General features: G+C 34.9%; 1 protein-coding gene across 1 annotated transcript in view; it reads right to left on the minus strand.

The window, feature by feature from the left end:
• LOC108368476 (zinc finger protein 665) overlaps positions 1 to 610 on the minus strand; it is a 3,797-nt gene extending 3,187 nt beyond the window's left edge. Inside the window, exon 1 of the mRNA XM_017623323.1 lies at positions 460 to 610. Coding sequence (XP_017478812.1) covers positions 460 to 610 — 151 coding nt within the window. The remainder of the gene's footprint in view (positions 1 to 459) is intronic.
• Between the last annotated feature and the right edge of the window lie 12,046 nt (positions 611 to 12,656).

The following is a 12,656-nucleotide window of genomic DNA, read 5'->3' on the forward strand; positions in this document are numbered from 1 at the left end:
GCCATTTAATTTGCATATGCAACCAAAGTCAGACGCGTGATTTTGAAGGTGTTTTTATTTAATGAATTGTGATGAATTGGTTAATATTAAAGTCGTAAAGCAAGTTATAACAAATCAAGTAAAGTGTAAAGTGAAGGGGAATACAAAAATATATTGGTGAAGTGGCTAATTTAAGCAGAATAGGAGTGATAAATGTACGCTAATTTCCGAATTTTACAAAAAAGGGCATATTTCAAACCCAATTTGTAAATAAATTAGTAACCAAAATTTACAAAAGTGAGTGTTAAAATATTGCGTGGACCCTTGACTACAAGTGTGTGAAATTTTTTTTTGGATCGGGCCACCCATTTGGACGGAATAGCCCGAAATAGTTGTGAGCGGTACTAAACCCCACCCTACCCGACCACCATGTGCACACGCTTAGTTTGAGAGAAGACAAATTCAAGGGTTTAAGCTTACCTCTAAGATAGGGGAATGCAAAATTTGGCAGCGCTTCATCTCCACTTTCCAAGCGTTCAATTTCTTCAAATTCACTTGTACTTTCACCTATTTCTTCAGCTATCTGTGGGGTTTCTCCCCTGTCTTCCCCTCTAGAAACCGGCGATGACATGGATTCCTTGAAGTTCTTATCGCAACGCTATTGAAACGTGTGTCGCGGATTTGCCTTTCTGCTGTTGATTAGGATTTGTAAGTGTTCTACGTATTCCACAAACTTTGTTACAAAATTTTTTGGCAAGCCAACAGTCGCGTGCAAAGAATTACTATCGATAAAACAGCTGATTGCCAAAATTGAAGGCGACATCTATGTGCGAAGTTTGTTTTAGATCACAGTGTGTTCACTCCACAGAAATTTTTGAAGAATTGCTGAAATTTTATTATAAGCCGTTACTATAATCTTGAAGGGCGTCAATTAAAAACCAAGGACATTCCCAATAAGAACCCTATTTGTTAACTAATGCGTTATATACGCCTAGTACTACAAAAAGTTTGTGTGAGAAATCCAAAAACTGTCCATCATTTTACATAGGGCTCCTGGAGAAATCTAAAGCATAATCGTTTCACGTGTGAGCAGTTTTCTCTTTCTTTTATATGGAATCCGCTATTATATTATCCTATATATAGTGGTCTCTTTTCAATCAAATATTATTATGCGATTAATAATGTGTTATATAACTTAAAGAATGGCATATGGAAACGCTAATATGCAAATGTGTTGGTTTTTATTGACAATTTTGTAAGTGTATTGGAGAATACGTTAGGTCGTTCTTGCTGGGTTAAAGCCTTGATCCAGTACTCCATGAATTTACAGGTTTTTACACGAACTGACAGGAAGTTACAGGAAAAGTGATCCCGTACTCCAAATTCCTCCAAAATCCTGTAAATTAGAGCGATTTTTGGAGAGTTGTGTAGAGAATGAAGCTGCAAGATTTTACCGCGCTTTTTTTTCTGGGAAATAACCCGAAAAGTGTCAAGCGATCACTGGCTGACGTTTTTACTGGAAAAAATGATTATTTTGTTCCCGTGATTTTGTTGTTACTCACTTTTTATTCTAAATTCAGAGAGTAATTGTTTGACATTTTAACAAGATTTTACACGAAAAATATTGGATCAGAGCTTAAATTAAGAGAAATCGGGTAGGATTTGAAAAGTCGACAGCCTTTTAGACACAAAAATATGTTTCCCTGTTGATAATACGCTCAAATCAGACAGATTAAGAAGGGAAATCAAATTTCGCTTTTGCTATTGTGGCGAATACTCTTCAGTTTGATACCCATATTGCAATATTCAATTTATCTTATAAATTAAGTTAAATGTAAATTTTCAAACAGGTGACAACTCTAAAAAAATATTTTTGGCTGTAAGCCTTTTTCAGCCTCTTTCTTTTGACGCCCATATTGCAATATTCATTTGTTCTTATCAATTTCTTTAAACTCCAATTTTCAAACAGGTCGCAACTCTCTAATTTTTTTCTTCCTATATTTTAAGTTAGACCTCTGGAAATACATCGGTGGAAACTGCATTCAAATCCATGCATTCGTTTTCGAGTGATGCGCGAACAAACATATAGACAGACAGACAGACGGACAAACAGACAGACAGACAAAATTTCTAAAAATGGTTGATTTGGTTCTGGTGCTCTAATAAAGACCCCCCATATTCATTTTTCTTTAATATCTATAATGTACAGACATCGACCTGTTACAATTTTATTATATGTATAGATATCTAGATGTAGATGTAGATTTCATTTATTTTATCAATTTAATACAAAAAATTTTTCAACAGCTGGCAATCCTCCATAAAAATTTTTCGCATATAAAATTTCCTACCTCTTTCAGTTGATACCCAATATTGCAATATTCAATTATGCGTATCAAATTAATTAAATGTAAAGTTTTCAACAGGTGGCAACCTTCCAAAAAAATATTTTCGCTTAAGCCTCTTGATGTCTTTCTTTTGACAGCCCATATTGCATATTCACTTTATTCTTATCAATTACCTTAAACTGAAATTTTCAAACAGGTGGCAACTCTCTAATTTTTTTCTTCCTATATTAAGTTAGGATCCTCTAGCATACATCGGTGAAAACTGCATTCAAATCCATGCATTCGTTTTCGAGTGATCGCGAACAAACATACAGACAGATAGACAGACAGAAGATCTAACAAATCTTTATTTGCCACATTAATTTCTTGGTAATATCTATAATGATGACATCGATCTGGTTAGGCTTTATTATATGTAGTAGATATCTAGATGTAGATGTAGATTTCATTTATTTGTATCAATTTAATACAATAACAATTTTTCAAACAGGGGGCCCCAAAAATATTTTCGGCAATAAATTTCCTAAATCCCTTCAGTTTGATACCCATATTGCAATATTCAATTTATCTTATAAATTAAATTAAATGTAAATTTTCAAACAGGTGGCAACTCTAAAAAAATACTTTTGGCTGTAAGCTTTCTTTAGTCTCTTTCTTTTGACAGCCCATATTGCAATATTATTTTTTTCTTATCAATTTACTAAACTCCAATTTTCAAACAGGTGCAACTCTTCTAATTTTTTTCTTCCTATATTTTAAGTTCGGACCCCTAGCAATACATCGGTGAAAACTGCATTCAAATCCATGCATTCGTTTTCGAGTGATGCGGCGAACAAACATCAGACAGACAGACAGACAGACAGACAAAAATTCTAAAAATGGTTGATTTGGCTTCTGGTGCTCTAATAAAGACCTCCCACATTAATTTTTCTTTAATATCTATAATGACAGACATCGACCTGTTACAATTTTATTATATGTATAGATAAAAGCGAAATTAATTAGAGGAGAGCGGAACCTGTTCAAAAATTGCACATTGAAGTTTTTAAGGTTTTTTTCAATGGTATGCCCCCGTCAAAGGCAGATAATTCCTCGGCACACCATCTATTTGTTGATTTCAAAGCCGCTTTCGACACCACGAAGAGAAGAAGAAATTTTTGATGTGCAGACTAGGGATGGGTAAATTCGATATTCGAAGCTTCGATATTCGAATTTTAATCGAATTTTAGCTCCAAAATGGCGAATTTTTGAAGTCGATCTTTGTGTTGCTAAAATTCGGATAAAATCGAATTTTTCCAGAAAAAATCGAATTTCATCTTTATTTCGAAAAAATCAACTCTTCAAATTTTTTCTTTCTGACTAAATTTGCCATCACTGTGTGTGGCACTACATTTGTCTTACGGATTCAAGGAAAAAAATACATGTTTTTCGATCTGATGCATAAAACAAAAAATCTGTGCCGAGAAGGAACTGTTATTCCAAACTCAATTTTAATTTTTTTTTTATAAAAAAACTAGTTTCTTTGTTGATTTTTTATTTTAAATTTTTAGAGGCTTTTACGTTAGTTGCATGAAGTTTTGCCTGAGAAGACCCCTAGTAAAATTTTCCGGAGAAGAATTTTTTAGAATATATCAATCCATAAACGATCTCCCAAATTTGCTTTTTGCGAGATTTCTTGAAGTAAGGGTCAAATATGACCGTTTATGCGGGAGATAATGGGTTAAAATGTTCTACGAAAATACTTGCCAAGAAATTTTAATATATATGTCTTAACCTTTAATTTCGTTCAGACATTTATTTTAACTATTTTTTCGACTTTTTTGAAAACTACTTAGGCCGAGATATGAAAACTTTAGTAGGCCATAAAATAAAAATACTAGCTAACTTTTGCAAATACATCGAGCGTTTTACTACTGGATGGGTAGACATTCAGAAAATGTTAACAATGGATAACAAAATGTTAACCAGCCCGTACTGGTTTCGGCTGTCGCATAGTGTAATTTTAGATTAACTGTTTAAACAGGTGGCCACTCCCTTCAAGCACCTCAAAAATATTTTAATTGTTGCATAGTATTTTAAGTACAACACTTCTTTAAATAAATTCGGCTTTTCAAACAGGTGGCAACCCTCCCAAAGGTAATTAAAAAAAACAGTTTATTCAAAACCATTTCGATTGATACCCATATTGGAGTAATTTATTTAACTTATTAAATAATTTGATTTTGATTTTCTTATATATGGCACAAAACTAAAACCATGTTACACATCTACATTTCATTTGACACCTACCCCCTTTTTGAAACTCGGACGAACGATACAGATTTCATGACTTGGTGTTAAATATTTAACGCAAACATCTGCGGAAGCGTTCATTTGAATTTGATTTTCTAACCTGTGGCAACCCTTTTCATAGAACTAAAACTATGTTGCAGACCCAAAGGACAAGCCTTTAATTCGACTCCTAATTTTTTTAAATACAGATTTTATGACTTGGTGTTAAATATTTAACGCAAACATCTCCGAACTCGATTAAGAAGTTTCACTTCAAAAAAATTTTGCGAAATTCGAAAAAATTCGAATTAAATCGAATTTCCACCCCCCACTACCCATCCCTAGTGCAGACATCTTAGATCTCGGTATGAGTAAAATTTTCGATAACGAAGTAAACATTTTTTCGCTGCTTTTTGTGTAACCAGGCAGAAAATCTGTATTTGCTTCTTTGATATAGGAAGTCACATTTCTGGAATAGTTAAGGGCTATTACAGCCCCATTTTGGCACTAGTTTACGACTCATTTAGGACAATTTCGGAACCATTTCATTTCGGGACTGGTCCATGATCATTTCTGGCCTTATTCAAGACTACTTGAGGACCATTTTAGAATTTGTTGAGGACCATTTCCAGACTAGTCCGGGACTTCTTCAGAAACCTTTTGGGACTAGCTGGGGACAATTTTTGGTTTAGTTCGGGATATTATTGGGACTTATAAGGGACCATTCCAGGGCCGTCTGAAGACTTGTTCGACATCATTTCGGGACAAGTTCACTTTTTTGACCGTTTCGGGGCTAGTTTAGGACTATTTCAAGAACACTAATTTGGGACCTTTTTTGTAGTACATAGTCAGGACCCATTTTGGCACCGTTTAAAGACTTATTCGAGACCATTTTGTAACAAGTTTTTGTCTGTTTCATAACCGCTTCTGGACAGTTGTATGCCTAGTTCGGGGTAGCTCGGAGCTAGTCACGAAAAGATCCTAAAATAGTCGTGTACTGCACCTGAAAAAAATCATAAGATGAAATAAAAAAATTGCGAGATGAAATGTTTAATTTCAAATCTAACCTATTTATGTATGTAACTGAATCGTCTGATGCTTTGCCAGAAGTTTATCCATAAAATTAGAACCAAATCCACAACTTTTAGAATTTTTGTCTGTCTGTCTCTATGTTTGTACGGCCATCACTCGAAAACTAATGTATGGAGNAGTTTAGGACTATTTCAAGAACACTAATTTGGGACCTTTTTTGTAGTACATAGTCAGGACCAATTTTGGCACCGTTTAAAGACTTATTCGAGACCATTTTGTAACAAGGTTTTGTCTGTTTCATAACCGCTTCTGGACAGTTTTATGCCTAGTTCGGGGTAGCTCGAAGCTAGTCACGAAAAGATCCTAAAATAGTCGTGTACTGCACCTGAAAAAAATCATAAGATGAAATGAAAAAATTACGAGATGAAATGTTTAATTTCAAATCTAACCTATTTATGTATGTACATAACTGAATCGTCTGATGCTTTGCCAGAAGTTTATCCATAAAATTAGAACCAAATCCAGAACTTTTAGAATTTTTGTCTGTCTGTCTATATGTTTGTAAGGCCATCACTCGAAAACTAATGTATGGAATTGATTGAAATTTTCACCGATGAACTGCTAGAGGTTCAACTTAAAATATAGAAAAAAAAAATAGAGTTGCCACCTGTTTGAAAAATGTAGTTTAAGTAATTTGATAAGATAAAGTAAATATTGCAATATGGCTGAAAAAAGAAAGAGGTTTAAGAAGGCTTACAACCGAAAATATTTTTGTTGAAGGTAGCCATCTGTTGAAAATTTGAGTTCAAATTAATTGATAAGATAAATTGAATATTGCAATATGGGTATCAAACAGAAGNTTTCACCGATGAACTGCTAGAGGTTCAACTTAAAATATAGAAAAAAAAAAGAGTTGCCACCTGTTTGAAAAATGTAGTTTAAGTAATTTGATAAGATAAAGTAAATATTGCAATATGGCTGAAAAAGGAAGGGGTTTAAGAAGGCTTACAACCGAAAATATTTTTGTTGAAGGTAGCCATCAGTTGAAAATTTGAATTCAAATTAATTGAGAAGATAAATTAAATATTGCAATATGGATATCAAACTGAAGAGGTTTAGGCAAGGCGAATTTATACACGGTGGTGTTGTTAAAGCAGCTGATTTCTTCGCCTTACATGTATTTTGTTTTTGCTTTTACTCATTTGACAGCACACTCATCAAAGCAAAAACAAAATACATGTAAACGTTGTGGCTAATTGAGATTTGACATAACACCCGCAATAGAAAATACATGTGGTTGTTGTAATCTAAATTCGCCATTAACACCACCTTGTATAAATTTGCCTTGGATTTAAGAAAGTTTCCCGCCGAAAATATTTTTGAGGAGGGTTGCCACCTGTTCGAAAAATTGCACTTGATAGTAGTAGGTTGAATAAGGAAATGAATTAGCAACAAGAGTTTACGGAGTTTACATAGAGTTTACATAGCTCAGTGGTTAGCGCTTCTGACTTTGCACAACGAGTATGCGGGTTCGATCCCTGCTGAAGCCTAGAAAAAGAAGTCTGACGAGGAGATGTGGTGTTCTGCGAAATATTGTTCCTAATAAATATAATCGTGGTACAAAGCTCATTAACAATAATAAAATAAAAGTTATTCAATGAAATTGATAAAATAAATTAAATAGTATTAGAAAAGGGTATCAAACAGCTAGAAAATACTTTTCAGGCGCAGTGAAGCACGCCGGGTATTTGCTAGTGGCTTTATAAAACCTGCAGCTACAAAATCTTAGGGAAGAGGCTCTATCTCTTCCCAATAGCATTTCTGCAACGGAACAGAGTCACTGAAAAATTAAAGGAATAACAATATTTTCATTAAACACTTTCTTGCCTTTTAAAAAGCATAGCACAGAAAATTTAATGTGGTGATCTATGAAATTCTTGCACTTCTAAATATGCACGTATGTACATAGTACATAGGCACATGCACAATCACATTGCAGGCGACTTGTTCGAATTATGAATTATGACCGTTGATTGGACGCACAGATTATAAATTTAAAGTGCGCTAACAGCGGCCATTCGAAAGCGCCAACAGCGAGGATAATCTTTATGACAATAAATTCTCGAACACAACAGCGGCAACAAGTCTGCAAAACTATGTATAACAACAAAATACTATGAACACATGGCTACTAAGCCTAACAGCAGAGATGTTGACGTAGTAACTGAAATAACCAACGCTTATACGGGCACAGTGCTGGACAAAAGTCAACGAACCGAAGGCATTTTTTGCCATACAAATATGTATGTATGTTAGTATGTATGTACATGTATTTGTTTGTACAAGAAATGTTTAAACACGTGTAACTCCCGCAATATGCAATGCGCATGCGCACAAACAGCGCAACACACAATTGTTGCATGCCACAAGCGAAATGCTCACGATGCGATTGAATTATTTCTTGCTGATCAATTGGGGAATTGGTGCATGCAGACAATTGGTCAGTCGGTCAACACAACAACAATTGCAGCAACAACAGCGAATATTAACAGAAATGAAGCATTTTGCTTTTTTCTTCTTTTCTTACAGTGCCTAAGATTTTACTCCACCAAAAATCGCATGCGTTTTTGAGTTCATTTATCAAATAATATTTCCTTCTGATTTTACTTTTGCTTTTCTTTCATGCAACATTTATTTGGTCAGAGTTATATTATTTTGCAACACAACATGTCGAATACAAGAAAGTGGTCACTTACAGTAAAATTACGTAACACCAAGCTGAACGTTTACTTTTTTCTTCTTTCTTGAGTTTTAGTTGTTATTGTCGTTGTTATTGTGAATACTTTCTATTCGCTCATATTTGCTTTTATATAGTATTTTATGAGCATGTCCAGTTGGGGAGTAGGAACTAATGTAGCCATTGCTTCATAGTCCGTTGTTGGCGGCAATCTTAGCGAGTGAGTGTTGCTTGGTGTTGCAAGCAATGCGATAAATGCCATTACAAATTGACAATAATGACATAAAAGAGTTGCAACAATTATGGTCATTACTGGCATTTTATGTTTGTATTTATTTTTAAATACATACAGTGCGATTGTCTGCAACTCGCTTTCCTTGACAAATATATGTTAAAACTAGTAAATGACTCTAAATGAAGTTTAACGAAAAGTCCATTTTGAGTGCAATATTTTTTTGTGAAATTGTCCTTTTATGGGGAAGGTACAAGGAATTATGTAAATCCGAAAGCGGGATTGAGCGTATTATCAGCTATTACTAGATATGTACATATGAATGTCGGTGCCAGTTTTGAACCAAGTACCACAAATAACGCAATTGCACAAAATACCAAGGACGTGAACTGGATGAAAAATTTGGCCGGTTCGTTTCAGCGGTTCGAACAGTTTATGCACCTTTCTGAGTGGTTCTTCAAAACGGAGTTTTGTCTTCGAACTGGAGGTAAGGTTCAGGAATTTAAAAATGATATATATTTGTGCTATTTTTATTTAGTAGCAATCCAAAACAACTACATAAAATCATGTACAGGTTGTCCAAGACCACCCGTCTACCGCCTTTAAATGGAGGATTTTTTTTTATCGAAAACACACAAAAATATTACTTACAAAATCGGCGATGCTTTATCTTTTGGTGGCAATAACGACTTCCGGTCTCGACCTGAAGTAGGTTAAACTGACCAAAAGTTAATTTTTTTTAAATTAGACATACATATTTGTACTAAAAATAAGGATTATGAGGATTAAAATAGGTAACTTTTGTTTGAAACTCTTTTCTTGGAAGTTTCTTTTTCAACCTCGAAATGGCATTCGAACTTCAACTCGTCCTTGACCTCTTAAATTAGTGAAAATGCTTTTATTGGAAAAAAATATTAAATACCAAGTCGGAGATGCTCTATCTTTTTAGTATATGGTTTCGACCGGAAGTGCATTATTTTAACCGGAAGTCAACTCCGAAAAAAGTTTTCGACAAAAGGTTATGTATTTTGGTCCACCGAATCCGAATACTTGTGGTAAAAAAAAAAATTTGACTTCCGGTCAGATTTAATAAAAGAGCAAATAAAAAAGTGCGGACAATTTTTTCATTAGAAATTGGTAGAAACGACCATTAAACCTTTGCAAAAAGTGGCTCCGTTTTCGGTACGAATCAAATATTTGTGGAAAATTTCGGTTTGATAAATGGTTCAGTTAGTTCTAGTTCTAGGCTGTAACAAAGCAAGAGACACAGCGACCTGAAAGATCTTTTGTATCTCTTAAAGACTCAGTGTGGTCAAGATACCTTCGGCTTCACTAATGAATCATAAATGTGCCTTGCTAGGCGAATTATTTATATCAAACAAAGGGTTAGACGATTGAAGCTCTTAAGTTTCACCATCTTCAAGGCAAAGTCGGCATTCCGACACTGTCATCACACCTATTCGGTTCAAGTGGAATCGCAATCGGTTGGGAGCAGTCAGATACCCACCCACAAAGAAGCCATTTATATTTTCGAAAATATTATCCTTTCTGTTGAAAGGGTAGACGAAGAGGCTGGCCTATCTATGGCCCCCACCGCTTCGCAGTACTTATTGCGCTCAGAGAGTATCTTGCGTTGTACAGTAAAATTAGAATTTGACTTGCAAGAGGCTTTCAAAGTTTTATTTTGAAAATATTCAGCCTTATCCCGTAAACAAATTCACCCGAAATTTGTTCATCCGCCTGTAGAGATATTTTGATAAATTTCTGGTTGAAGTAGTTTTTTTAATTATCTCAATAAAACTGGAATTCAAAGGACAAACCTATTGCCACACTTTTCATTTAATCAAATCAGTGTAAATAAGTCATTAAGCGAATGTCGATGTTTAATTACCTGAATCAGTGCCCAGAAATACAAAAATGCCAAAGTCGAATGTTAATTACTATAGAACATAGAGCTAAATAACGGTGTACCTGACTAGCATAACTGAATAAATAGTTATGTGGGAATATCCTTAATCAGCATCGGCGAGCACCCACTTGGGAAACAGTTAACACCCAAACGAAATGTAAATATCTACGAGTTTCATGTGTGCGGCACAAACAATTGCACATTTAGAGAACACATTGTAAATATAATTTTCAAACTGACAAATTATTTCAGCAAATGGCGGCATACATTTTTTGACAACTACCGTTTACGGTTATTTGGTTTCGTGATTTACGTAATCGCAATTTGATCCGCTTTTTGAGTGTGGCGACTAACGGGGCTAAAACTAACTGGCCAGTAAATGTAACAGTACAAAAACAAGCAAATGGTTTTTCCTTATTCTATTACTGTCCATGGAGTGTGGGTAGTGTTTACTTTTTGTTGTTGTTGTTGTAAGCACCTTATTTTCTAATTTAAAGGCAGCAGAAATTAATAGTGTGTTCTAAAAAATCATTGTATGCCTTTTTTTATGGTTGTTGTTGGTTGAATCTTAATGTGGCTACTGGTATTTAACTGTATACAATAGGTGCTTTAGGTTTGCTTTTCCCAGCAGTGAATCTATAGTGGTATTCACCAAAGCCAGCAAGTGGCCTGGCAGTCTGGCGACGGAACAGATCAGCTCAAGTAACGAATATTGTCAGCAGTCATTGCTTGAGCTCATCTGCTCTTTTACCAGAGTGCCTGCGAGTGTATTTCTGTCATGAAAAAAAGCTTATCATGTAAATACAATCGCCGTTTGGAGAGGCGCGAAACTATAGGTCCCCCCACTTTGCGTGACAAGATCAAGGCGCATGACGTTAATCGGAGAAGAAGCTTGACCAAAACACTAACATATTGTGTAAACACCAATCTATTATATTATTATTTCATGAGTGGACACTGCTACTGTAAAGCTCCCTTCTTTAATGTACGAAGACGTTTTGTGACCATTTGGAAAGTGTCCCGTCGACCCCCTCACGGGTTTGCCACTTGAGGATAGTGTGATATAAGAGAAAAAAAAAACAATTCGCTATATGTATATGTATGTATATTTATGATGTTTTGTTGATAATGTCATTGATGAAAACATGAACACTTAATTTTATAACTACAATCTTTGTACTGCTTAACTTACTAGTTACAACACCAGGTGGCACATTCTAGTCCAGACATTAAAACGTCTATCTTTTTATTCGATCTGTACTACTGTGTTGCTGCTGATTGCTGTTTGTTCGTGTTCAGAGTGGAGACTTTAGCGCCGCCACTGCTGCTTGTGTGGTACCTGCAACTTACATGCAACACTGCGTCCGGCCATTGCTGACTCGCTCAGATATTCGCATTGTTTATTTGTTTTACTCAGAGTGCACTTTAATGAGATGATAATTTGCCTGCCGACACGATGTTGGCTATTCTTTGGCAGGTTGAAAACTGTCCAATATGGATTTATGGCTCTGATTTAATTTTCGGCCGGCAAAAATTGCTGCATTATTGGCGTGAATTGTCGGTGCACATTTAGGGGCAACAATGTAAGCAGTACATGCAAGTGTAGAAACTTTCATTTACAAAACTACGGCAAACACTTGTTGATTTCTCAATACCACGCGATTTTTTTTGCTTTTTCGCATTTATGAAATGCATGGCATTAAATGTTGGTGCAATATGTATTTGTGGTATTAATGGAATAACGTCGGAGTAAAATAGCACATGCGCTTATTGCATTAATTTTTAATATTGCATTTTTATGCAAAGTCCATATTATAAGAAATTCAAGTCAAGAAAAAACTCATTGAACCAATGAAGTTACAAAAAAATTAACTTAATAGAAGGAAAGGAAAAATTTGCAACACTTGTTTGTTTATTTGCTTGCTTATACATACATCACAGTCACATTTATATGCGAAAGCAAAATAAGTAAATTTGTAATAAAGGCATTCATGCAACCATTAGACTTCAAATGTGGTGGTGGCAACATACAACATGCAACAATTTTGAGGAAGTATTGCAATGCGGCGAAACATGTTCCGAACCCTCATAAACACATCGATTTTATGGTTTTCATAATTTTTTCTGAGCTGCAAAAGCACACACGCA

The sequence above is a fragment of the Rhagoletis zephyria genome, unplaced genomic scaffold, assembly GCF_001687245.7.
Source record: "Rhagoletis zephyria isolate East Lansing unplaced genomic scaffold, Rhagoletis_zephyria_1.1 Rzeph_scaffold_03138, whole genome shotgun sequence".
Taxonomy (NCBI): domain Eukaryota; kingdom Metazoa; phylum Arthropoda; class Insecta; order Diptera; family Tephritidae; genus Rhagoletis; species Rhagoletis zephyria.